This window comes from Apteryx mantelli, chromosome 4 (assembly GCF_036417845.1).
Source record: "Apteryx mantelli isolate bAptMan1 chromosome 4, bAptMan1.hap1, whole genome shotgun sequence".
Classification (NCBI taxonomy): Eukaryota; Metazoa; Chordata; class Aves; order Apterygiformes; family Apterygidae; genus Apteryx; species Apteryx mantelli.
This window is the reverse complement of record NC_089981.1, coordinates 26708351-26735797: the sequence shown is the minus strand read 5'-3', so window position 1 is coordinate 26735797 and position 27447 is coordinate 26708351. Positions and strand designations below refer to the sequence as shown.

The window sequence follows — 27447 nt, the reverse complement described above, 5'->3', positions numbered from 1 at the left end:
CTGGAGTGCAATTACAAAATTAAGGTTTAGGCAGAAAAAGCTGCAGTACACTGACCTCTCTGCTTTCGCTGTCCCAGCAATGAAGGCAGTGCTGCACTCATAACCCCCTTTTTCCCCCCTCACAGCTGCTCAAACAGCCTCTGCACAGATCTCTCAACTTAACCTTCAGCACACATCTAAACTGGCATTCCCACTTCCAAAAGGTGATGCAATCTGTCATTGTAGAAATACACTGCAAGGCAGTGGGCCCTGCTGCCTTCCCACTAGCTTCTAAGGAAGGGCAAGAAAGAACATCACTTGATGGCTTTTCTGCCCAGTGCAGCCACCCTGGGAAGGCCCAGGAAAAGCAGACCCACCTGGCAGTCACTGCATGAGTCTTTGCCCCACAGAACAGGCTACCACAGTGAGCACTACTGGGGGCTTCCACCACTCCTCTCTGCCCTGAATTGATTACAGCCTCTTGCCTTTGTAAAGGGATTTGGCCTTCAGTCTGAAATATAAATGAACAGACCATACTAGGGTAAAAAGTAAACTGAAATTAAGTTATTCTTGTAACAGCTCTTACCAGAAAAAGTCAACACAGCATAATTTCCATTCCCCAAACACAAGACAATTAATATTCTAAACATCTGATGAGGTTTGGTGCAACTCATTTCTGATGCTAAACAAAGAATAATCCCCTCAGAATAGGAAGAGTTCTACATAATCACATCTGTTTTTATGTAACATTCAGAAATGTATTACCAAGATCATGTCAGTACCTGCAAAATCATTCATGAAGCAGCCCCTCCAGGAAACTTCTCCATATATGCCAGAAAAGGCTAATTTAATTCAATGGAGATTCTGAAATTAATTCAGGAGTCAGTTTTAACAGTATTTGGTATAATAACTTCAGCATTAGTGGCATGGATAACAGCAGAATGAATTCAGCTCTCATTGGAGACAGAGAACACAGAGGAAAACCAAGGCAGGTATCTCGGCTGATTCTGTAGTTAGTTCTCTGCTTTTCAGGTTGGCATGGAAGGAGCTCCCAGAGGTGACAGCAGAAAACGTAAGCAGAGGCTGAATCAGAAAGAGGGAAACTGCATTTGTCTTTTCAAGCAAGGCCATTGAAACTCAACTCAAAGACCAGCTTACTTCCATCTCAATAAGAAAGGCAGAAGTCTGCCCATACTTAATTCTGCATGCCTTAGGAAACAACTGATGCAAGGTAGATTTGTCAGGGAAAAACCATCCTGTCTTGTAAAAGTTCTCACTCATTTCTAAACCCCCACTGAAATTTACCTTTACTTACACAAAGGTTAAAGCATTATCAGCATTTGGCTTTGGAAGATGGGAAACACTTGACCAAGTAGAAAGCACACATGTGCCTGTTCGCCTTGCATTTCCCTGTAGAAGAGGGAAAGAAGAGTACCACTGCAACCCACACCACCCACAAGGTCCTGCAGTGACAAAAGAGGATGCTTCTATGCCAGGTAAAAGGGATCGGTTTCTTTCTCACCATGAGGTATACAGAAATTCTTTGAGGCCAAGAAAACCTGATCTATGAGGTGCCCTGTAGCTTTATGCAACTGCTTTACAGTTTACTCTCTCTTTTTTCCCTGAAGAGGAAGCTGACAACTTGATTCCTGAAAGCACAATTTATAGGCCAGCTTCAAAGCTACAGGTCCTTCTAAGGCTCTGGTTGGGGAATTCACATCAAAGATGATGTGCACATGTTGTTCTGATGTCAGAGCGGACGGTTGGTAGAAATCTCTGTGGATTTACTACAGTCCCCAGAACAAGGATTAAATTATGCACTGAAGCTGCCTCTGTAAACTGCAGGAGACAAAGAGAATAAGTGGCAGTGCAATATTTCATAATCAAAGTCTGGTACAGTCACTTGCATCAGTCTCTTGGAAGCTGTCAGGGGACTAAGAGAAGGGACATGTGTCAAGGTACACTCACTGATGGGACAAAGAGCAAGTTGGTTTTGTTTGTTTATTCTTAGGACTGACACCTCAACTATATTTTTCTTGAGAAAAATACCTGAGTAATACAAAGATGTATAGCATCGTTCATGATGGACAGCTAAAAGTTTCCTCAGCTTCTGCACAGCATTAAAGAAACAAAACACTCATTGATTTAATCTAATTTGACTTGTTTCTGATGTACAGGTGCAGAATAAGATCATACCAACAGTTTGTGCTATTATCTATCCAACTCCATTATCACTTATAGTGTCCATAGCTCAAGAAGATCTAATTGAGGAAAAAAAAGAGGAATGAAAAGTAACAGATGACTAGAGAGAGGTTTTTGTATCATCAGTCAAGCAATATGGGGCTCATCTAAATAAAACTTCCTTACTTTCAGCTTTCTCCCAACTGCCTATCTTGACCAGCAGTGAAAATTTCTTAAACCATTCTCATAGCAGATATATCCCATCAGGGATTTTCAGCTTTCTTTCCATATCAGAAGTGGGTTGTGCTCTTTTCAAATGCAATAAATCAAGCCACATTAAAGACTGCAGAAAAAGTTTGACAATCTGAACTGGCTTCTTTTCACCCCCATATTTATTGCTAACATTGTAAAACACACAGTGAAGTTTTCATCCTTAAATGGTTAGTACCACATCTGCTTCTTCTCATTACAGCCCCTAAAATCTAATAATTCTGATCTGTGTGTAAGGATGCATAGTCACAGAACATCTCATTTCAAAATGTAATAGTTTGTCTAAAAGTGATACAGTCTTAACATAAGAAGCCAGCACTGGACTTAAATAAATAAATAAATAAAATTTACTCAGTATTCAACCAATGGAGTCACTACCCAGACTCCAAATAAATGCATATAAAATCATTTGCCAAATCACTTTTTAATTGGATTCAGTGAAGAAAACTGAAGAGTCTTTAGGCTTATAAAAGGCTTCAAGAAAGCCAGGGCACACAGCGGTAATCATAAGGCGTTCCTCTCTCTTCCCCCAGAGTCTCTAGCATTCACATACATTAGGCCTTGGTAACTGTGCAGGCCATCCATTTCTAATACTAGTCTCAGCAGTTGTCTCTCAACATTGGCTGATCCTATGTCTTAGCACCACATGAAAAGATAACAAGTTCAACGTGTGCGCACACCCCACATGCACACACACACACAACACACCCATCTGCTGGGCAGAAGACAAAGTCCTGGTATTTGCCCGTTCCATACTGGAGGGAAAAGACAAGCCTCAAAGGCGCAGCATGGAAGAAGCAGAGCAGGGACTGGGAAGAACTAAGTGGTTGGAAAGCCAACAAGACAGGCAAGATAAGATACAAATAGAATTAGCAATGACTTATGTCAACTCTTTGCTCCAGAGTGGTAAAACTTGTTGTAACAAAGTGTCCCCAACTGCTTTATTTCATTAAGGTTACATCTTGCATAACCCATCAATCAAGGCTTCCAAAAAACCTCAAAATCCCTCCAGTATCTCAAAAGATGAATTGGAAAACAATGTTACAGCTTTTCTCAGCTGTGCTGCTAGAGACAAAATCCAGCCAGCCCCAAACCCCTCACAACACAGCACAACTGAGGCAAGAGACACGAGTAGGCCAGAACGCCGAACCCTGCAACAGCAGATCACAGCTGCTGAGAGAGAAACGCCACCAAGGCCAGCCTCTGGGCCAAGGAGGGCCACCTTTTCCACCCCGGGCTCTGGGGAAAGCTGTTTCCACAGGGAAAAGGAGGGCTTTACTAACACTAGCCATTCTTAACTGAAATTTGGCTTAAAAGTACAGAGAGGTGCAGCAGCAAGCAATGAAGCAGACAATTCTTGCTATACTCAAAACACTGAGTCATCAACGATTTCTCTTCTTCACCCTCTGTCACCATCGATACTTCTACTCTCATTTATCCCATTCGCAGAGTATTTTTTGTACTAGGACATGGGGCTTCACATTCTCTCTTGCCAGGTACTCCCGCTCCTTGAATCTTTTTACAGCTATCTTATTTTAAACCACTAGGCTGTTCTCCACTCTCACCCTCAGCCTCTTACTCACTCCTGTTTGCAGATACATCTCTGCAATTATTTCCTAAAAACCCACTACTTACCTTTGTTTTCCTAATCCCTTCCTTACTTTGGTACTTTCTTATGCTATAGCTTCTGGTAAAAGGCTTCTCCTAGCGGACAACAAGAAAACATCATTGTCCTTTAAGCTTATATAACAGTTTCATCAATAGCTGCTCAGTAAATGGTTTCCAAGTGTTTTAGTTTTTTTGTCTGGAGGCTGTTGATTACCCCAAGGCAACAAGAAATACTTATGTTACTGTAAGTAAATAACAGATAAACAGTACACAAACACCCTATTCTATATGCAGTACTTTCTGGTTTAATTTTGTTTTATAGTTAGCACTCAAAGTTTTTCTGTCATCTCCCAGTAATTTCATGGTAGGCTTTATAATTTTACCTTCCTGTTAGGGTTACCTGTAGTTTAACATTCAAAGTATGGTTGTGGCACTGAATACCTCAACAGACTTGTATTAAAAATGCTCTTTAAAATTGCAAAGCTTTGAACTAGAGAAATATCTCAAGAAGTTTTCATGGAAAGTTCATCTCAGTTGGTTCAATTCAGCTACAGTTAGATGAACCTTTTCAAATAATAGAAAAAAAAATGTAACAGGGTCAGACCCAATCGATACAGTTGTTCAAACAGAATTTCAGGCACTGTGATGTGTGTACATTTTGTGCTTTTTCTTTGTACTGCTCCACTATGAAGAAAGGTTGCTTTTGCTAGTAGAGCAATAAAAGTCTTAGCCTTTTGAATACAGCCAAATAACCAACAGGAATGTTTACTAGGTGTGGAAAATATAGCAATTTTTCATGTCTTTCCTGAGCATGTCTTTGTTCATTTTATAACTACGCAATATATACACACATGCTACACAAGCACTTTTAAATACCCAGACATAAATCAGAGGAGTAAAGCATCAGATCATGCCTTCTGTATCTTCCAGTTTTTGAGACTAAATAAATTTGGTCTTTCCTTCATATAACATCCAGAAGTTAATTGCTGTGACATATGTGAGCTATGAAATTTTATAGAGAGGCACAGTAACTGATATAAAATAATATACATGTATATTGGAAGATCTGGAAATCAGTTAAGTAAATGGTGCAGGTGCAAAAATAACACTGTAAGCAATACCAAAACACGCTGGGAGTGCTTCTCTTTCTCAAAACACCAACCCTTCCGAAGGTTATGGGATACCTAAGACCACCTCACTTGACCATTGACAATTTTTTTGAAATAGCAGCACAGGTTTAGTAGTATCTTTCAGAATTTTTTAGTTTGCATATAAGCAGTTTTCCAGAATAGAATCTGTCGAACCAGTTGCTTTCTGAAAAATCTAATTAGTTTTTTTTCCAACTGTTTCAAAATAGTCTGGATGCCTCTAACTAATGCTGTTCTCCAGCTCTTCAAAATAGACAGTTTTACATAGATATACAAAGATGAGCAACAGCTCTACAGCTCAACAGGTTTTCCTAACAGCCTATCAGGTAAATATAAATTCAAAATAAAACATAAGGGAAAAATAGGGGGGAAGAAGTGGGAAGGTTTCATGCAACTTCAAAGAGGTGAAAGCAGTGGTATAATATGAATATTAGGCTGTAGTTTCAGAATTCATCTGTGCAGTAAAATTTTAATAACCTTAATGCAACAAACTGAAAACACTAATGTAAAAGGGAAGAATTCAGTCTGTACAATGTTTGCTTGGTATAACATCACAAAACACTAATTAGAAAACAGTGCCTTCACAAAAAGAACTGCTAGTGCTTTCTAATATATTCCTGTTTCTTTAATTATAAAGAGTCCCAAATACTTAAGTTGCTTAACAGATAGAGGAAAAAAATGCTACTTTCTGACAGAAAACAAATTGAGCAATACTTTAGTCTTCTAGCATACATTATCTTTTTCGAGTCTTGATATTAGAGAAGTAGTGTGTTACACCTACAAATCAACATTTTGATTACAAGAAACAGAACTGAAAAAGGAAATCAACCCAAACCAAACTCTGTATGCAACTGAAAATTATCTGCAATTATTTAAAGACCACATCCAGGCCTTCAAAAAGATCGTCACTGGAGAACAGGATTACATACATTCAAGAAAAAGTTTTGGAAGAAAAAAAATCTATTTTTTTTTTGTCAGAATATGGGATTAATTATAGACATAGGTGTTTGATTTACCCCAGATCAAAATCTTTAGAAAGATTAGTTTCACTAAAAATATTCATGCTGTAGCCACTTAGTGCAAAATCCTCCTATTTACTGCAGGCCTGAATAAGCAGATTTTCTGCGCATGACCTACAAGTCAGTTGAAGGAGAAAATGAACATCTCTTGCACCTTGCAGAGCAGAAGTGCCTGCAGCCCCTTCCTTTTCTCTCCCAGAGCAGCATGTGGAGTTACCAGCCAATGGTCGAGGTAGCTCAGGAACCCGCTGGCTGTACTCTTCAGCCACCTACCACAGCCTCATCCTCCACCAGCTTGCTTAGCAAAACTTGTGGAGCAAGAATGCAGTTTCACTGAACCACAAAAATTGTGGTCAAAGGCTCCTATCTGTTTCCAGCCTTGTATGTCTGAGAAACAAGCATTTCATAGGCAGCTCAATTTTGAATTCCTGCTTCATGCATCTCAAGGTCAAATATTAAACTCTCAAGTTCACAGAGTCAATACTGAGCCACAGAAATACTTACTGCTGCTGGGGTTTGTTTGGTTTTTCACATTTTGTTCTACCTATTAAGTTTCAGAATAATTAAACATTTCCACTGGTCGACATCAAACTCATGTCATTTGAAGGAAATGTCATAGTGCAATTGCTATTGGTTAGGTGCTACTGAAATCTGGTATAGTGGCTGACTGCCAAATATCTCTTTGGTTATACCATATTCATATATAGTGCGCATGTCACTGTGTGATGCCTCCAGGTTTAGAAGGTGGGAAATGACAGTCTTTCTTCTCAAAATGAAAGTTACTTTTGGTACTTCATTTTGGCAGAAACTAAATGGCCAGGAACGTGCCAGATGAACAGATGTATCTACAAGACAGTAAGGAGAGTATTGTAGCAGTAGTATTCAGGACACAACTCAAAAACCTCTCTGTTTAAAGATAGATTTCATCAAATGCCATGATACACACAAAAGAAAAAAGGATTGGTATACAGGAAACTTGATCTAAGTCCTACTGAAATCAGCGCAACACTCAGGAACTTCAATGGGATTTGAACCAAAGAAGAGCAAAATGCTAGAACAGCACAAATAACTCAGAAATTTTAAACTATATGGATACTGATTAGAGAGTAGACAAGACAGAGGCAAAAGGAGGCAGTTATGTTAATATTTTAATCTGTACATATACCATTTTCCAAACTGTTACATTTTATTTAAATTAATGTTTTCTTGCAAAATATTTATTTTTCAAAACTTTTTAAAAAGGCAAAAATAAATCATTATTTTGGCAAAATGTTTCGAAGCGGATACTGGCAGTATTGAGGTAAAATAGATTGCATTAGCTAAATATATACTTTTAAGAATATTTCTGAGTATAGTGTTAATATAATATGATTTGTCTTACAGTCTGAAACTTGAAAGTCAATCAATTTCAAGAGTTTTGTAACTATTACTTGAATACAGCAAATAAACACGTTAGTGGTTTCCCAAAATACTGCAGAATTATTTCTCAGTCACTCAGAGCTGAACTCAACTAATAATTACACAATATTGGACAATTTCTTGCATTCAATGTCTACACAGTTTTTCAAGTAAAGGAATCACAGCAATTCATTTAATCTCATTTTCTCCTTATATAACCACCTCACTCTTTGCCCTATACATAAGTAAAACACTGAATTTGAAAGTTTGGCAAAGTTGAGCACCACTGAATCTACACACAAAATTAGCAGGTGCCACATTACATTAGCTTCACTGTTTCCAAGATAAATACTAGTTAATACATCATATTTTATTGTTTATTGAAAAAAATCAGAAGAAAAATATATATTTACTAGTAAAATGACATGCTATTAAATTTTATTGCTTACTTCACATATTTTAATTAAAAGTTTCTTTTTCTTCCACATCTCAACTTATGAAAAAATATAATTTGTTAGCTGTTTGTTACTGAGGGGACAGCATTACTGTCAAGAACAACATAACATACTGTATGTTGACAAAGGCAAGTTAATTATAGGGGATCAAAAAGGAAACTGGAGTCAGAACCGAGTATCATCATGCCTTTTGTAGACAATTTCAGCTATACAGTGGTTAGTGACATTTAGAGACCCAAGCTAGAAGTTCCTTGCAATGTATTGTCTAATGGGCAAAAGAGTGAGTGATTAACTCTAGAAAACATCCATTCCAAAACACTCTTTCAGTAAACCCCTCAACTGAGTTAGCTTTACCCATATGCTATGAATGTGCTTCCTAGGATTGTTCAGTTTACATTTCTTCATGAAACTTTACATTGTGCATCTAAGCCTGAAGGGGAAGTAACAGCATCTTGTAACATTTATGTAAGGAGTTTCTCTTCAAATGAATTCAGCCCTTGATTAAAAAAATTCTAAAATATATTCTGTTCTAAAAATGCATTGTCAGTATCTTACAGAGTTTGTTAAAAGTGCCATTTATTCATATAAAAAGTCTGAACTAAACTGAAGTAAAAATAAAATGATTTGCCTATTTTTCATAGAAAATCCCTCTATTATTCTCAGAATATATTTTCAAAAGAACATGTGGTCAGCTGGTGAAAGCTCGTAATGAACTTTTCTTTCTTCCATACGGCGTCACTAGGTGAGTTTTGCTTCGAGTCTTATGTCAATGCTCAGTTACTGCTTTGGCTATTATGAAGTAAAATAAAATGTGGTTAAAAATTAAAGTGAGCATACTAATGCCAAGTAGTAAGCATTTTTAGGAAACAATTTTGAATTAAAGCCTTCTGCAATTTGACAGGATGAACAACTAATATAGACACATTAAGTGAACAATTATTACATGATGCCACTGAGCTAATGCCTGAACTACTGCGTCCCTTGTGTATGGCTGAAGTTACAGCAGTTTTTTCTTGATAATTTTCCTGAAGAAAATGTAGGGTTTATAATATATACATATACACACATATCTATGTACATATAATATACACACATGATACACATACTTTATAAGGGCAATGAAATTATATTAATTTTTAATAAAGCATCTGTTCTACTTGAAATGGCAAAATAACCTAATCAGAGACCAAAAAAAAAAAAAAAAAAATCATTCTTCTGTTAACACAATTCAACGGAAAAAACACTGAATGCACAAAACAGTCATAGCAAATATTGCAAAATTAGTTCTAAAGGACCAAATTTTTAGCTCACCTCAAGCAAGTCTCCAGCGTTAGTTCAAGCGTAAGGTATCAACCCCTAAAAGAAACCCCCTGCTTGCAACGGCTTTGTCTGTTTACATTTCAGATCTTCCTGTGCAGCACAGGTACAGGCCATGCACAGGCGCCCTTACGATAGCCACAGCAGAGCACAGTTCTAGCAATGGAAGTACAAGCCGCTGCTGAATATCTGGCCCCATGCTACCAAGAGCAGAGATGTCTTCCTTCTTTCCCCACATTAAGATTATGGTAGTATCTTATCTGTAAAGCCACAGCAGTTATTTGAAGACTTTATTAGCTCGTGTGTTAGCTCATTAGAAGCAGTACTCACTACACGGAATAAAATTTTCTGGTTTCTGAAAAACACATGCATGCATACATTTGGATCTAATTTAGGGCTAGTAAAAAGTGTTAAAATTCAGCAAGTCCTAGCAAAGACACAATGGCAAATCAGACATGCCAAGAGCAGTTAGTTCTTACTTTTAAGGTGTTTAGACAAATGTGTAGTGAAATCCATTGCTTAAGGGAGAGTGAGGTGGTTGTGGTACAGAAGGTGAGGGTGCTTTAGATGGATAGGTCAACTGCTGAGCTAGAAGGGATCACATACAGGAATTAGGCAGCACAATCAAACATACATATTAAAACAGAGCCACCTTAATTATTTTTACCACACAAATAGGAAACCTGATTAGTAATGCAATGAGGTGATACACTATTTTAGCTACATGGAACACAATTTAAACAACAACATCTCCCCCTGCTTTTTTATTTATTTTTTTCCTATTCTGATGAGAATAAGGACAACCTATATTAAGATGAAGTTTTACTGGAATATTTTAAGGCACACAACACTGATATATCCTAATCAAACTCTGCTTTTAAAAGTGGAAGTTCTGGAATAGCACCTATATTTGCTAGTTTTGTTTCAAGATTTCACTGAGGTTGTACAGGTTTTCAGCATTTCCTTTATAATATGCCAATAAACAGAAATAAAAATGATATCTAGAAAACCACAAAAATAAATATTTTACAAATGTATATAACATTTTGCTTATTGCAGTGCATGATATAGTAAATACATTTTCTGATCTCAGCTTGAAATTTCAGAAAAAAGAATATAACAGAATAAAACAATCTTTGTTTATGACAGAGTAATGGTATAGAAAATAAGCCTAAAACAAAAGCGATTCAAACTGAACTCAATTTTAAGTTCTGCTTTTACATTTTGGCAGGACACAGGTGTATCTATTTCCAAACAACAATTAGGGAAGTGACTTTTTGATCTTCTGTATCTGATTTTAATCTTTCAGATTCATGATACGATTTCCATTTAGAAGGAGGATTTCTTACTAGGAACAGAAGAATCTTGAGATGTTGCTTTGTAGGGGTTAGATCAACGCACAATTTACATTACAACTGTTATCGTAGCATCCTAAAGCATGTCAATTGCTTCACAAAAAACTGGGAAAAGTGAAGCTTCACAGCCTTTTCCAAAGTAACTTTTGTACAAAATCTGGACATTTAGTTTTGGATTTTCGAATGTGGTCTGCTTGGTCAGTCAGGAGAAATGTTGACAATCCAAACTTTAAAAATCAAACTACAAAAATAAGAATGTGAATGAATTTGTTGATCTGTAAAATTAGAATAAATGTGAATGTACAATCAGCTGTGCAAAGTATCACATGATTTTCTTTTTAATCACTTTAGATCACCATAAAGTGCCTTATGGCCCAGGATAATATATTTTCTATCAAAACCAAACTATTTTTGCTTATTTTAGAATCCCCTAAAAGTTTTTTTTTCCCTAAGGAAAAATAATAATTGAAATCTAAGCAAGACATGTTGAAAGAGGTGAATATTTTGGATGCAAATGTTGCAAGGAAAACTCTGTGTGCATGAAGGTAGATGTTTGGACTTTCATAGACAATGAAGTCCATAGGTAATATCTGAATTTTTAAAAGTGTCTCAAAGGAAAAAGAACTAGCTGCTGAACTTCACAAAAGTATTAAACTAAAATAAATCTCACAACTGACCACAAATGTATTTTTCAGGCAGAACTTAAACATTTGAATGAAGATACATGTTTTAATTCCCTCTTTGGGGAGAGCTAAAGAATTAGAAAGAATTGTGTGGTTATGCACTCTTAAGAATATCAAAACTGATCACACTTTTGAAACAATTGTTACAAAAACATTAAAAATATAAGAATAAAAATAGTAATGAAAACATAGCTAGCACATTCACTATACAACATAGAGAGATCAAACATGTTTTTCAGTACTGTGCAGTTACTGCATAATCCCTGTCCACCAAAAAGTATGTTAACTGCCCACTGAAGTCTCTCCAGTTTGGCAGGTACTGTAGTCTTGCTGTACAGACAGAGAAACAGTTTCAAGTAAGGGCTGTGTTCATCCTCGATGATCTCTGCTTCTGTGTTACCTTTTCCCAGAAGCTAGAACTCGCATGGCAAAATGCTGCATTGGTTCCTACCTCCCGGGACAAAATCCCGCTCCATAACCCAAGCCAGTGTTAGCGCACAGATGACCTGCTCACTAAAAGGGGGACCAGACTGACTGCAGAGAAGCAGTTTCTATGAACAGATGCCTGAGGGTCCAAAAGGTCGTTGCTGAAATCCTCCCAAGACCTTACAATTCTTTCCTTTCTAACATCTAGCCTGTTAGGCATGTAAGTGGAAAAGAACATGGCATGGTTTCCATATCTGTATTTAACACATAAGAAAACTTCCACTTTTAATGGAAGCTGAGCTTTGGTCTTTGTAAAAGGAGCTGAACCTGAATACAACAGAATGCTTTCCCCACCCTCCACGCATTTAAGTGCTGCTTTTCTTCCTCAATGAATCATTTTATCCTTTCCAGTAAGGAAATTGCCCACAGAACCCCTCCAAACTCTCAACATCGTAACTTGAAAATATATTCCATCCCCTCAAAATTACATTCCCCTTGGGTTTAGCTGCCATTGCATCCTTGAGTATACAGCCATATTCAATCAACAGTCTGTTACTATAGATGTACACTATGCATCTGGATATTGGAATAATCTATCTTCAATGGGAAGGTCTTTAGGGCTTCTATGGCAACTGCCATAAGTTTAAACTGACAACTTCAGATGAGAAATGTGCATATTTTTTCTCCATCATAGTTGAAGTTTCCATTATTTCTATTCTCCACTGCAACAGTGAACTGTGCCAGTTACAAATGACTAGTCAGATACTTGCTAAAATAGCTGCTGTGTTCACTGTCATGTGTGATACAAATTGGCTGACGTTTCTTACATATTTCAACTATAAAGCAATCAAGAGTGAAATTATCATTTTTAGTAAAATATTGCAAAAGATCTACTAATTTCCAGGCATCAAACAGAACTAGTGCATGGATGTCTTGCTCTGACCTCTAACCTTGGTCACCAAACACCCATTTTACAATGTCTTTTTTGGCATACTGTCATACAGCTCAAGCTCCAGGTGACTGTACTCTAATCACAGCTGTTGTTCCACTGAATCTTTCTTTAAAAGGAAAGAATCCCTTTGTCTTTTTTTTTTCAGTCACAGATCAATTTATATTTTATTAAATGAATATACAAGTATCTCACTTAATGTGATTATAGGGAATTCCTTGAAAATGTTAAATTTTTAGCGCTATTAGTAACAACTGACTTCCAAGCTCTGAACTTTTGATCATATTTTCTCCCCTTCCCCCCCACCACTGAAGGCCAAATATTCAATGCAAATCTTTAGCCTCTCTAAATTTGGTATCTATACACATAATTCACTATTCTGAGAAAGAATAACTAAAACTCTCTCTTATGCCAGCAGTTTAGCAACACCCCCCCACAACTTTAGAAGCAGGTAGAAACAGCTGTTATTTTGTAAATAAGTATTACCTGCTACCTCCTTGCTCCTCTGAGAGGCTTCAGAAGCCAAAGCGTATGATATGGTAATGATGCGTTCCTGCTCTTGCAACTGTGAATCTAAATCAACTGAGTTGTGTTTGTCCTGGGCAACAGTAGGCTGTAGATTGTGCATACTAGTGGGAAAGTGCAAAACAACATTAACATTTACAAACATAAAGAAGAATTCACTGTGCACATGAGAACAGAGCTCGAGTACATACATTAGTTTTCAGAACTCACATATGAAGTTCCACATTTCAATGAAGTTCTTTAAAATAATGTGTTAGATACTGTAAGTAAATGACTACAGCATACAAAGACAAGTGGTGTAGCCACTGCACATTCACTAACAATTTGTGCATAGCCTTAAGCACATCTGAAAGCCCTTTGTTGTAAATAGGTTGTTTACATGAAAGCACTATAAAAAAAGTTATTTATTTGAAATTAATAATAAAAATTCTTGTTAGTGACCAGAGGAAGAGATACAATCTGATAGTCCTCAGATACAGGCTCATTAACAATCTTTCAAGGAGAAAACAGATACTTGAGGTGACCAAATTCTTAAACTGACTGTTTTGGCTGGCTGTACATCAGCTGTAAGCAGCCAAAGTTCTTTCAGAACTCTGCCTCTTCAGAGAGGGCAGAAACTAGCTCTCACATTGACTTTTTTTCTGCTTTTGGCTAGATCTGTGCCTGTCCTTCCTCCTCACTCTCATCTACAAATTGTTTGGTAAGGACTCACTACCGCTTTAGAACTCTCTGAAGAAGAAAATGAACATACGCAAAAGTCATCACTGTTGGTCTCTCTTCTACCCAGTTTTAAAAGGAGCATCAAGTATATTACTATGTAAATTCTGCCTGCATTTTCTAAAAGTCACAAAAAATTACACTTAGATAACTGAATTAGAATCTGTTGTAAAAAGTTGGTTTCCAGTGTTTAACACCACCCCCTATATAAGATTTGAAAAATAACTGACCTTGATTTAGTGAGAATATTCTTTATCTTTTCTGCTTTACGCTGCCTTGCTGCCAGTTCTTCTGTAGAAAGAGGTTCTTCTGGCTCCAGCTCAACATAGCGCTCTGGAATTGCAACCTTCTCAGGTTTTGACAACTGTGAAAAGAAAACAAGCATCAAGTTTTTAATAAGTAGGACTTTAAAAAACTTTGAGATATATTCTCCTCAGTGGGAGAACACAGCGGAAAGAACGAAGCATGAGTCTTAACAATCTATACATTTCCCTGGTCTAAACATTCTTTCTGGACGTGAACTGATGTGCTTTTAACAGTTTTTCTCTGATTAATTTTACTTTTAGAAGATAGATCAAACAAGTCTTAAAAGTGATTACAGGAGAAATCAGAATCAATGGGGAACCGTTCTGCAGCTCAGGTGCAGAGCCCAATGTGGGATGTTGTGGCTAAATTTTTACATTAGAAAGAAGCAGCCAAATACAAGATTGACTGGACAACCTGAGATTTTAAAAGAACACTGGAAGATACTTATGACACACCAGTGAGGACTTCCTACAACCAGAAGGAAGTGTCACCTGATGTTTTAATGTTTAAATCTAAACCATCCTTTTGAGACTGCATCATCTTTCTTCGTGCACAGCAGAGAATAAAGAAAAGCCAGTATTTTATAATCATCCTTGGAAATTCTTGGACCATAAAATCTGAAACCCTATGTGTTCAAAAGTTTTCCAGGGATCTGACCCAGAAATGCACTAACATTGTGTGATAACATATTGAATGCACATAATAATGTAGATCGAAAATTTTAATAATTAAACTGACTGCATAAAACATAGCAACAAGTTTTTGTTAGGATGAGTTTCTTGCTGAAAAAAAAAAACTTTGCTCCACATAAGAGATCTAAATCACCTAATGAAAACTCAGTTTAAAAAGGCTTTGAAAACCAACACTTATTAAAAAGAACAGACTGATTCTGAAGAGCACAAATAGAGAATGTGTGAACAAAAAAAAAAGAGAGAGAGAGAGAGAGAGAGAAAAGAGAAAAGGGGAACTCCCTTTTCCTCTTTGGACTTTTGTTAAACACTCACGAATCACAGAACAGTTGAGGTTGGAAGGGACCTCTGGAGATCACCTAGTCCAAACCCCCTGCTCAAGCAGCATCACCTAGAGCAGGCTGCTCAGGATCATGTCCAAATGGCTTTTGAATATCTCCAAGGATGGAGACTCCACAACCTCTCTGAGCAACCTGTTCCAGTGCTCTGTCACCCTCACAGTAAAAGCTTTTCCTTTAGATGCAGACGGAGCTTCCTGTGTTGCAGTTTGTGCCCGTTGCCTCTCATCCGGTTGCTGGGCACCACTGAAAACAGTCTGGCCCCATCCCCTCTACACCCTCCCTTCAGATACTTATGCACATTGATAAGATCCCCCCCCCTTCTCTTCTCCAGGCTGAACGGGCCCAGCTCTCTCAGCCTTTGCTCACGTGAGAGATGCTCCAGTCCCTTCATCATCTTAGCAGCCCTTCGCTGGACTCGCTCCAGTAGCTCCATGTCTCTCCTGTACTGGGGAGCCCAGAACTGGACACAGTACTCAGATGCGGCCTCACCAGGGCTGAGTAGAGGGGAAGGATCACCTCCCTCGACCTGCTGGCCATGCTCTTCCTAATGCACCCCAGGATACCATTGGCCTTCTTGGCCACCAGGGCACACTGCTGACTCATGGTCAACTTGTTGTCTGCCAGGACTCCCAGGTCCTTCTCAGCAGAGCTGCTTCCCAGCAGGTCTGCCCCCAGCGTATACTGGTGTGCGGGTTATTCCTCCCTACGTGCAGGACTCTGCGCTTCCCCTTGTTCAACTTCAGGAGGTTCCTCTCTGCCCACCTCTCCAGCCTGTCCAGGTGCCTCTGAATGGCAGCACAACCCTCCACTTACCAGCCATTCCTCCTAGTTTTGCATCATCAGCAAACTTGCTGAGGGAGCACTCGGTCCCATCATCCAGGTCATTAATGAAGAAGTTGAACAAGACTGGACCCAGTACTGACCTCTGGGGGACACCGCTAGCTACTGGCCTCCAACTAGACTTTGTGCCACTGAGCACAACTCTCTGAGCTCTGCCATTCAGCCAGGTCTCAATCCACCTCACTGTTGGCTCATCTGGCCTGTACCTCCTCAGCTTGCCTATGAGGATGTTATGGGGAACAGTGTTGAAAGCCTTGCTGAAATCAAGTTAGACAACACCCACTGCTCTCCCCTCCTCTACCCAGCCAGCCATTCCATCCTAGAAGGATCTCAGGTTGGTTAAGCATGATTTCCCCTTTGAATCCATGCTGACTACTCCTGATCACCTTCTAGTCCTTCATGTGCTTGGAAATGGTGTCCAGGATTAGCTGCTCCATCACCTTTCCAGGGATTGAGCTGAGGCTGACTGGCCTGTAGTTCCCTAGGTCCTCCTTTTTGAAGACTGGAGTGACATTTGCTTTCTTCCAGAAAGTGCATGAAGCAATGAGTTTCCAAAGTCCAAAGCTTTAGATAAAAAGAATCCTAACTTTTTCACCTTTATGCCACTTAACTGAATCCACACTAATTCAACAGTGCATGTAAAGTGACCTGACCTAGTCCTTACTGACTAGGCTCAGTAATTCACAAGTAATCGCAAGGCCCAAAGCACACAATGCAGTAATTACGTTACTCATAACTCAAACAACACTAAAATCGCAACCTCAAATTTTTTTTTATACTTCCTTCCTGATAGACCCTAGGCCAACACTTCCTGAAAAATCTTCCTCTTCCACTGCACTTCCTAACCTTTGGAACCAACTCCCCCCTGGAGCTCAGTAGCTGTGTATATTTAGACTATAGCTAACCTAGACTCATCCAGTCCCTTTCAGAACAACAAACTCAGTTACCATGTGAGCAACAGACTCACTAGTCATAAAGACAAAAACGCGTATGTTTCCTTATGAGCTACAGAAGTGGCCAGGTGAAGAGGATGGATACATGAATGGAAAAAGATAACCTAGGTAACCTGAAAAAGAATGTTAAAATCCAGATCCTCAGACCTGCTTCAGTTACTCTGAGGTATGACAGAAATGACTATAAAGATAAATATTTTCTAGCCTAGATTGAAGGCAATAGTTTGAATGTGATAAGTAATTGATGTAGCCTTGAAAGCCTTCTGGACAAGGTTTTAATAGCAAAGTGAAACAAGTAAAGACAATGAATATTTTTTCCATTTTTGAAGTTTACTGGAACATTGAATTCTCTGTAAAACATATATAAAGATTAACAGAAAGGTACATTCATATGTAGAGATCAAAAGATAATGGCTCACAGGTGCATTGAGGTAATCTTTTTAAAAATCTCTCTCTATAAAATGATACACTGACAACAAATTTCAGAGTAGGTTTAACAAGTCTAGACATCTTTAATAATTTTACTGAATTTCCATATGCAATGTGTAAAATGACATGGCAAATTATCCCCTTAAATCTTTCTGCTTGCTATATTCTTTCCTTTCCACCAGATGGCTCAAAAGCATTTCAAACAAATGCTTTTTGAGCTAAAGCTGCAAATAAAATCCAGTGCCCAGAATACAAAGTCATCTGAAAAGTCAACAGAATGGTGTCTTCTCTCCTGACCAGCATAATGCAGTTTTCACTCTTCTCCATTATATTTTCAGAGATCAAAATGAAGAGTAAGGTAGCTCTGTGAAACTGCTACTTCCTTGTTGTTTCTTATTTTAAGTACTTTTTATGTTGTCTTCTCATCTTTTTTCTCATTTATGTAATATTGCCTAATTTAATCACTTTTTCCCTATGAAGTCTGTCATGTAGAAGAGCCAACCTTTTGGTTTTTTCTTTCCTCTGAGACACAATACTTGCACAAACTGTACACAAACTCTTAGTGCAAGGCTATAAACGTGCTTTTCAATGCCTAAAAGCCTCCTTCCTTCCAGTTAGAACTTCTAGCTAACTTTTGAAACAAAACATCAAGATTCATTAGCTAAAACTTCAAAAGGTTAATATTTTGGGGCACAGAATAGGAAGCAATAAAGTATGAGTGTTACCTCTCTGCTGATATCTAAATCATAATCTTGAGGCTCCAGGTCTGTTTCTGTTACTGCCACTGGCTGAACTTTTAACCAGTTGTTTTCATCCTTGTCTTCTCCACGAATTACCCTCTCAAGTAACTGCAAATCAAATTCTTGCTCTCGTTTCCACTGGCAATAGATACAAAAGAATTAACAGCATTCAACCATACTGACATATCCACTATTTAGCAATGTTTACAACTACTGTTGCAAATGTTATGCTGCTGAAAGAATCTACAAAGTGAAACTCTTAACTGACAAGAAAAGCAAAACGCAACTGTTTCTTGGAACATTTGGTTTTGGATTTCATCTCTGTTACACTGCATGGATTTCTAAGCATTGTTTAATTCTACAGGCAACTGTTCAGTAGTATTAAATTCTAACAAATATATTTGTCACGATTTCACATATGCCCATTAACAAGGAACTGCCTACACACAAACATCAGTGGAAGCACAGATGTCCACACCAGTGAGTGGAGGGACCAACAGTCCTAGGCGTCCTAACCAAACAACGCGGGGTAACTTTGAATCACTGCACAGAACGGCCACTCATACTGCAGGGCAAGAATTGCAACTTGTAAACTTTATATAGCTTTTTAGAAAAATACTTAGCAATTACTGCTGATAATATTTTAGATATTACTGTTAACTTCTTTTGAATTTGAAAATATCAGTAACTTACAATATCTTACTAAGACTTCACTAAAAGCAAATTAAAAATCTCTCAAAGCTTTCATATTCTGTCTTCACAAGGTAAATACTTAGCAATAATAAAATCAGAGCATATTTAAATTAAACAGCATAATTTTAGAGTTCCCTAATCGTAATGCCTAAACAGCTCCTTCACAGCTATGCACATAATACAGATGTATAAAAAGGCATGCTTAAGAACACTACCAACATATTTTTGTTCATAAATGTTAAAAAACTAAGTTCAATTGCAGTATCACTCTGCACAGCAGATTTCATCAACTTTACCATACAAAGCTGAAACTTGATATTAAAAGCAGTGGGAAAGAAAAGGGACGAAAGAACTAAAAACATTTATCTCCTCAAGTATTTGACAGTATCAGTAGGAGAACATGCCTCTTAAAGACATTTCTGATGTTTATATTACAAATCTTTATCTCATTTCGACTGGTCTGAACTCCATATGAAGTCCTTAGAATCCACTACGCTACTTACTTGAAACCTATTCATGCACAAGCTCTCGATATTCACTCAGAAGATGCACATCTTCTATTTATATTAAAAATAATAAACACCTAAAAAGGCAACTACATCTCAAAAACTGAGATGTTTCTTTTTAGAATTCAAAAGAGAAAAAAATATTTTCTAATACTAGTTAGTTCTCCAAACTCATTTTTCTACTCATATTTGAACCAGGCCTGATTGACATAGTATATTTTAAATACACAGTATTATTTTCAAATTATTATATATATATATATACATATTAAGAAAAACATCAAACCATTATTACGAAGCAATATTTTTATTGGCTTTGATGTTGCAACTTTTACATTAAAAAGGCATTTTATATAACAAATGAATTCATGTACTGTGATCAATATTTTAAATGTCATACTATACTAGAGAGCTGACCAATTAAAAATTAGAGTTACACATACAATGTATGTTTAAAGCAAATGTTACATACTGAGCAGCACTTCAATTATACATTTAACTGTTCACCATTTTGGCTGCTAAATAATTGTAATGCTGTAAGTAATTGCGCTATGAAACATGCTTTTTGGGTGTTGAAGCCCTATAGGTACAAGAGATAATTATTATGAAATATTTCCAGGGCTAAAAGATTAATTTAAGTCTTTACAGCAAGAAAAAGACCAAGATGGCACTCAAATTTATAGATAAAAAGTTCGCCACAGATGTTAATATGGAGTGTTACAAAAACATTTAAATTAGACTTGTATATGTTATGTTAGAGTCATGAAACATTAGAAGCTCAGGTTTAGGTCTTCTAATTAAAATATGAAAGTAACAGTGATACTAAAAGTTCTCCAATTCCCAAAATACTATGCACTATCTTTAATAAATTTGTGATCACAAAACAGAAGGCAAAACAGATTAATGTCTCCAAGTAGTGCACTCATATTCACTGGGAAAGTGAATACAAATAACCGGCTGTAAATTAGTGTTACTGAAGGTTTCTAAGAAATAGGAATGAAAGACTGAATATTATATGGGGGAGTTTAAATGCTAGCAATTGACACACATGTACTAAATGCAATTAAGCCTGGTAAAAATTGAGTAGTCCAGTTAGAAAATTTAAAATAACTACAAATTCCGCAAATTAAAACAAAACCAAAAAAACAACAAAAAAGAGGCATTAGGTATGATGAGTGACAAATCTAAAAGCAAGAGATCTTGTGCAATGAATTAGGTAAAATAAGGTGATCATTCTAAAGCTCTAGTGGACCAAATAAAAAATAAATTAAAAGACCACAGCATAAGTGCAATTACAGTACAATCTTGGTTTAGCACCAAGGGAGCAATTGGGTAACTTCACCAATTAGAATTGCTTTGGTTAGTATCCAAAATGTATCATTATAAATTTATAATCTGTACAACATCTCATCTCAGAATGCAACAAAAATCCTTTTCTTCATCAACTTAAAGTTGAGCCTTATTAGAATATTCTACATTTTGAGCTTTAAAGTAGAATTGATAACAATTAAAACACATTAGCCCTTACATAAATTTCTAATAAAAACTATTAGATTTTAAAACTGATCATCCACTTACCAAATCTAAAAACAAACAAACCCCAAACCAACCAACCAAAACAAAAAAACCCTCCACCTTCATCTGATATTACAACTATCTCACAACCTAATTCAAGAATTTAAAAGAAAAAAATCCATGGTGAATAAGAACATTCTAAAAGGCCCATTCCATTATGAAGCAGTTTGAAAACTGTACAAACTTCTTACACATTTTAAATACAATTCCAGTAAAAAACATCTCTTAAATCACTCCAATATATTCTAGTCTCCACTCAGCGCTCTAACCTCTGACCAACTCACCTGCTGAATCTGCTACATACACTGTAACTACCAGTTAAAAAATATATATATATATCTGTTATTCATACTCTCTGACCTCATTTTACACTGTATAACACTAATTTCATTAGATTAGAAGCATCACACATACTCAAGTGAAAGTGCTTGCTAGGAAAAAAATCCAAACATCAAATTTTTAGTTTAGTCCTTTTAAGGCATATCTAACATACTGAGCCTAGGTCTGCAGAAATGGGCCTGATGAAAGACCGAGATGAAACAGACTGCCTTTCTCCTTGGCTAAGAGTTCTCTTGCGTTCACGAACTAATGCTTTCTGATGGCGCTTCATTCTTTCTAGTTGTTCCTCTGCACTCATCTTGCCTCTTTGGTGGTCTCCAGAGTATAAACGTTCCAAGGCACTCTTTGGTCTCTCCTGTAGAAGTCACAAGGCATACAAAACACGTTGCAATTAATACTTTATAAGAAGGAAACAAACAGACAAACAAAAACCTCTTTCCCTTACTTTATCACTAAATTAGATGATTTTGCTCTATTATTTTTTATTAATTTGCACATTTCAACTCTATAATTTCAGTTAGGGTAGTAGAGCTGATCTTAGGTTCTGAACATTGTTTTGTAAATCTATTTAAAGTGTAGTCAGTTGCTGCCTGCCTGCTTCGTGATTCATTTAATAAAGTGAGAGAATAGGAGATTTTACCAGATCACAGGTGTTAGAATATATCCTACCCTGTGCTATTAGAATCCCATTTCCTGCTATGCAATACATATCTGCACTTAACAGTATTTTGAACAATCCAGACATTTGCCTTCAAAAGTTTATTCAGAACTTACCTTGGACCTATCCCTTCGAAGCGTTGCATATGATGAAACAGTAGATGATTGGTGCAATCTGGAAGTTGACCCAGACAAACCTTTACAAGAAAAAGGAAAATCCTTTAAAACCAAAGGCAGTCAAAAAGAAGGTAATAGTCAAATGTTTTTAAAATGATCTTACTTTTTCTATCATATAGTGGTTACTACTTTAGTTCACATTCCACATTTTTCAGTTCAGAAGGTCATGAGAGGCATATAATTCAATTTCAGCCACAAGTAATATATTTCAGGTCACTCCCTATTGATTAGAATTCAAAAACACCTTCAATAGTTTAGAAGCTTGTATAAATGAGGTATGGGATGGACTCAGCTGTACAACAGTAGATAAGGTTTACAAATAATCATATCTACGAACAAAAACAACTATTAATAACGTGCCTAGAGGAGAGAGAAATAGGAAGAGAAAGGATAAAAACGAATTGCTCTTCACCTATATCCTCTCTATTGTCATTTGTGAAGCAGTTACAAGACTGGTACAATAGAGATGCAGTGACAAGTAGCATGTAGTATTTGTGGGCGTTCTGTAGTAGCACACAATGTGTGATTTAATACCGTTCTTACTCTTTAGCACTTCATTTCAATGCCTTCGACAAGAAATAGAAGTGTTTAAGAAAATCCTTGAGTTTGTAAAACATCATGCAGAGATTACGAGAGAAATAACTCTGAATATAGGAGACATTCTAACAGCTAATTTTCATGCTTTGCTATGTGTTTGGGTTTTTTTTAATTATATATTAAGCAGCTTTGCAAAAGGCTGGTTATCTTTAACATCATCATTAAAACGGACAAAATTTCTAGAACTTCGCAGCATTGTATAGTTAATCTTAAAATAGTGATCTGAAGATAAAGATTATCTCTAAAAAAAATCCCTGGAGAGAAAAGCTCCCACACAGCACTACACAACATACTTTAAAAAATATCAACTATATTAATTCTGGACTTACCACGGGTAGGTAATGTCTGGTATCCACTGTCAGAGGTTATTAAACCACTGGGAGGTTGGCTGAGGTCACCACCTATTGTTGCTAGTTCTGGTTCACTCACGTATGAACGCAGTTCTACCTACATGGATAAATACTGATTTGCTCAAATGAAAGACACAGACAGCAAGTCTTAACAATCTTAAGACAAATCCTAATAGTTTTGTTTCTAGACTACTAGATCTCTCTCTGCCAGACTGCAAGTTTTTCTGGTTATTATAAAACCTAGAGGTCTATACATTTCACAGAAAGTATCTCTCATTATAGTTTCCTATATTTTTAAAGCACAGGTAATGAGTGCTCACCCTATAATCTCCATTTACATACTGTCCTAGTTCTCTGTCTCTCTTTCTTTCATCTGACTGACGTTTCAGGCCCCGCACTGATGTATGTCTGATGACAGTGGCTTCTCTTGGAAGAGGTGGAACAGCTGGTGGCTGATCATCAGGACTGTATAACTGAGGGAGAGGAGGTCTGGGCGGTGCTTCATCTTCCTAGTTACAGGAAATCACAGGTATTTAGCAAACAGTTTGTGGCAGAAGCTGTCTGAAAATCCATTATATTTTAAGAGTTATTTATGAGTGCCATTGACCGAATCACAGCCCACTCTCCCGTCTCCACACCAGGAGCTCGGGGCTTTAAAAATAAACAAAAGCAAACAAACAAAAAACTCATTACTGAGGAAGCTCTGCCTTGACAGGTTCTAAACCAGTGTATGGTTACTGAGTGTAAACCTCCAAGTCACTTGCACACATACTCCTGTAAGTGCTATCGCTCAGTTTCATTACAAACACCGTAAATACCTCTCTGGTGTATATCCATACTGTGCACTCAGTAACCATGAAAGCTTTCAATGTTTCTGCCAGAAGTAAATGCAAACCCTGGTGAATGAAACTTAAAATAGTAGTACTTACAACCTTTGGCGTTAGCTTAACTGGCGACTGAAGAGGGGGCTCGATTTTTTTCAGCTGCTGTGTTCTAGCCTGGAAATAAGGCTGTGGATATAGCCTAACTTCCAAAGAGGATTTAAGGGGACTTGATGGAGGACTTTGCGGAACGGAAAGTTTGTTCTCCACAGTTTTCAGAGAAGTTGGTAAGGAAGGCACTGTAGACTGAGAAAACGAAGGCACTATTTTTCTCTCTATGGGAGAAATATGTAAATATATTAGATTTAAGAACAAACATATATAATGACATCTATCAGTAATGTTCGTAAGAATACAAATTAACAACTGTAGACTTCAAAAGAAAAACAACCCTAAAACTCTGCACATTATTTTGATACAAATCATTACTCTTGGGGCACAAAAATCTGACTATTACGTTATGGCAGGGGTGCGCAACTTTTTCAGGATGAGGATCAAACAAGCCTTTCAAGGCCACAAATAAAAACACATAGTTTAATATCATGCAATAAAATTCCTTGGTGGAGACAGGGGAGGGAAGGAAAGACAAGTCTGAGAGTCATTCGAAATCAATTCACAGGCTGTATCTAGCCCCATGCGACAGATTCTTTAAGGAGCTTGTACATCAAGGCATGCCTAAGCATCCATCGCTATACCTGAAATAAAAGAAAACCTCACCATCTCAGAAAGATTTTCTCTCTTCGTACATGAACGGTAAAGATATTTTAAAAATAGAATAAAAAGTGAATTTACAGAAGGCGTTAAGAGTCTCTTGGTATCCCAATGTACTAGGTCTTTTCTTGAAGCATAACAAAGCAACTGAAATGCAGAGCACACACACTCCCACTTCCTCCTTTCCACCGCTGCGGCTGCTGCTCTGCCCACCGAACGCCTGCCTGAAGCAGGAGGGGAAAGGCAAGAAGAGCAAGGGCAGTTGGCAGCATCCAAGAAAAGGAGGAAAAGCACAGAGAGGAGCTCTTGGAGAGAATACAACAGAAACTACGCTGGTAGGGACAGAGCTGCAAGAGATCTTTTTCTTTTCTTTTTTTTTTTTTTTGGAAACTTGCAAAACTTACCCTATTATTATTCTCTTTTTTTGGCTTGTTACATTTTAGTTCCAACATTACGTGAAAACAAACAACAACAAAATCATTTCACCACCTGAAAACCAACCAAAGAAACTCCAAGGGAATATGCTCCAGCTACAGAGATTTCTGATACAACCAACAGCAGAATTAACTGGATTTTCTGCAGCAGAACATAATATTAGGACTTCTGGACTATTTACACAGACCCAAAGATTCAGCTATATTTGTATATTTTTATGTCTTAATTATGTTTTTCTTACCTGGATTCTTGATTGATTCTACTATGGTTTTGTAATTAGTTTTATTTGCACTCAAGCCAGCTGTAACATCTTCAATTCTCCATAAGTCCTTTTGTATTTGTGTTTTCTCCTGATGTTGGGGTAAAAGAAAGAAAAATAAATAAATGATACCCCATTTTAATTTTTTATGGGCTTACCCTTCTTTTGATATCAAAACCAAACATTTCAGAACTTACATGAAAACTTAGGAGTCTAGAAATGGGTTAAATCATTATCTCCATTTAAAAAAAAAATGCACAGATCAACATGTCCTGCACATAGGTCCAAACTTCCTACAAAAGACTAGGAGAAATAGTAGAAACCTCTACATTGTTCCCTGCAGTATTACTCCAGCTACAACAAAAGCCTAGTTTAATATTCCCTATAAAATGAGATAAGACACCCTTGTTAGTTTGAATTTTGTTCTTGAATCTTACACTAATACGCTTAAGAGGGTTAAGGCAGCCTTACCAATCTTCTTAAAATTTGGGGAAAATGTCTAATATTAAAAATATATATATATATGTGTGTGTGTGTGTGTATTTTTATTTATTTATTAGTACAGTCTCCCTGAATACTGCTGTGAATAGCCTAATGGCTTTCAATGCATGGAATGTAAGATCAAAACTAACTCACAGAACGAATGACAGTTTTATTTTCTGCTCATACTTTAGCTGTCAGGCCTACTGGATTCCAGGCTACAATGCATCATAGGTTGAAACAATATATTGCTGCTATTCCAGAATTTGGTCTCATCTTATATCCTATTTGCTCTACTGATTCCTTCTGGGAGGAAAGAAAAGGAAGCTTTATCTACAGTCTGGACTCTGCCTTTGACTGCATCGTGCATCTAGAGGCCTTGGCTATTGAAACCGCCACTTCAATCAGAAATTTATTGCCATCATCATAAACAACAGCTCTCGTCTGTTTTTTTTTTATTATTATTATTATTATTATTTTCTCCAGTTTGGGATTATTCTTATTACTTTGTGGCAATACATTAGTTTTTAGGAATCAACACATGATAATTCTTTCTTCAAAAGTTGGCATTAAAAATAAACTGATCAAGGTTTTTTTTTCCTCATGCTTTTACAAAAGAAAGCAGAAGGCAGTGAAACACTTCAGCTAAGAATTGCTTACAAACTCCTCAAGAACCCTAGAAATCCATCACTTGCCATAAGCTGCAAAATAACCACTAATTAATCCTATAAGCCTGAAAGAGAAAAACTTTAGTAAAAGCTCTTACATCTCATAGAGCTAGGAAAGTCATATAAATAATTTCCACTTTCTGTCTTAGACCAGAAAATATGCACAACCAGGCTATAGATCAGAAAACAGGGTGCCAAGAATACAAACATTTAAATGATGGACAATGTTGTTTGACTGCAGTAAACTCACTCAATAGATAGATGGAACATATCTTGAAAGACTGTCAGAATACAAACTATAAATTTGCACATTTCATTTCAGTTTTCTGAGATTAATCATACTACAAGGTACCCAACAATGGATTTATAATAATCAAGTCCCAGAATTGTTTTTTTTTTAAAAAAAAAAAGGCGCCACATGTACAGAAAACCGTCCTTCTGAACCCACTCAGAAAACATCTATTAGTAGCATACAAAAAACAGGAGATTTTTTAATATTATTTCTTCCCATTACCTAAACCTTGATGTGAAGGGAGTATTTTGAAACAAAAATGAATTAGATCTTAAAGAAAAGCAGCTGAATTTATTTTTAAATTATGAAAGCCAATATTGCTGTTTACTAAAGGGTATAAATATGCTTTATAAGAAAGCATGAGCAGTTAGCTTGGAGAGAGAAATCAATTTCTCTAACTTCCTTCACACAGAAACATAATTTAGATTGATTTATAAAACCAGAGGAGAAACACTTACCAACTGAGAAGCCACCACCACCAAAATACCACATCTCAATT

At 36.9% G+C, this 27447-nt stretch overlaps 1 protein-coding gene and 1 long non-coding RNA gene across 2 annotated transcripts in view; one reads left to right on the top strand and one right to left on the bottom strand.

Annotated features, from left to right (window-relative positions):
* The first annotated feature begins 961 nt into the window (after positions 1-961).
* LOC106497084 (uncharacterized) lies at positions 962-7070 on the top strand. Its single transcript, XR_001294737.2, has 3 exons — positions 962-1210; positions 1301-1475; positions 7011-7070. It is a non-coding gene; the product is annotated as an uncharacterized lncRNA (long non-coding RNA).
* Positions 7071-8765: 1695 nt separating this feature from the next.
* PLEKHA7 (pleckstrin homology domain containing A7) overlaps positions 8766-27447 on the bottom strand; it is a 158385-nt gene continuing 139703 nt past the window's right edge. The window contains exons 18-28 of the mRNA XM_067296067.1: positions 25491-25599; positions 24152-24378; positions 23543-23731; positions 23202-23319; positions 22216-22295; positions 21596-21796; positions 18314-18466; positions 14261-14394; positions 13275-13417; positions 9855-9963; positions 8766-8847 (exon numbers count right to left, since the gene is read on the bottom strand). Coding sequence (XP_067152168.1) covers positions 9866-9963; positions 13275-13417; positions 14261-14394; positions 18314-18466; positions 21596-21796; positions 22216-22295; positions 23202-23319; positions 23543-23731; positions 24152-24378; positions 25491-25599 — 1452 coding nt within the window. The 3' untranslated portion in view covers positions 8766-8847; positions 9855-9865. The remainder of the gene's footprint in view (positions 8848-9854; positions 9964-13274; positions 13418-14260; positions 14395-18313; positions 18467-21595; positions 21797-22215; positions 22296-23201; positions 23320-23542; positions 23732-24151; positions 24379-25490; positions 25600-27447) is intronic.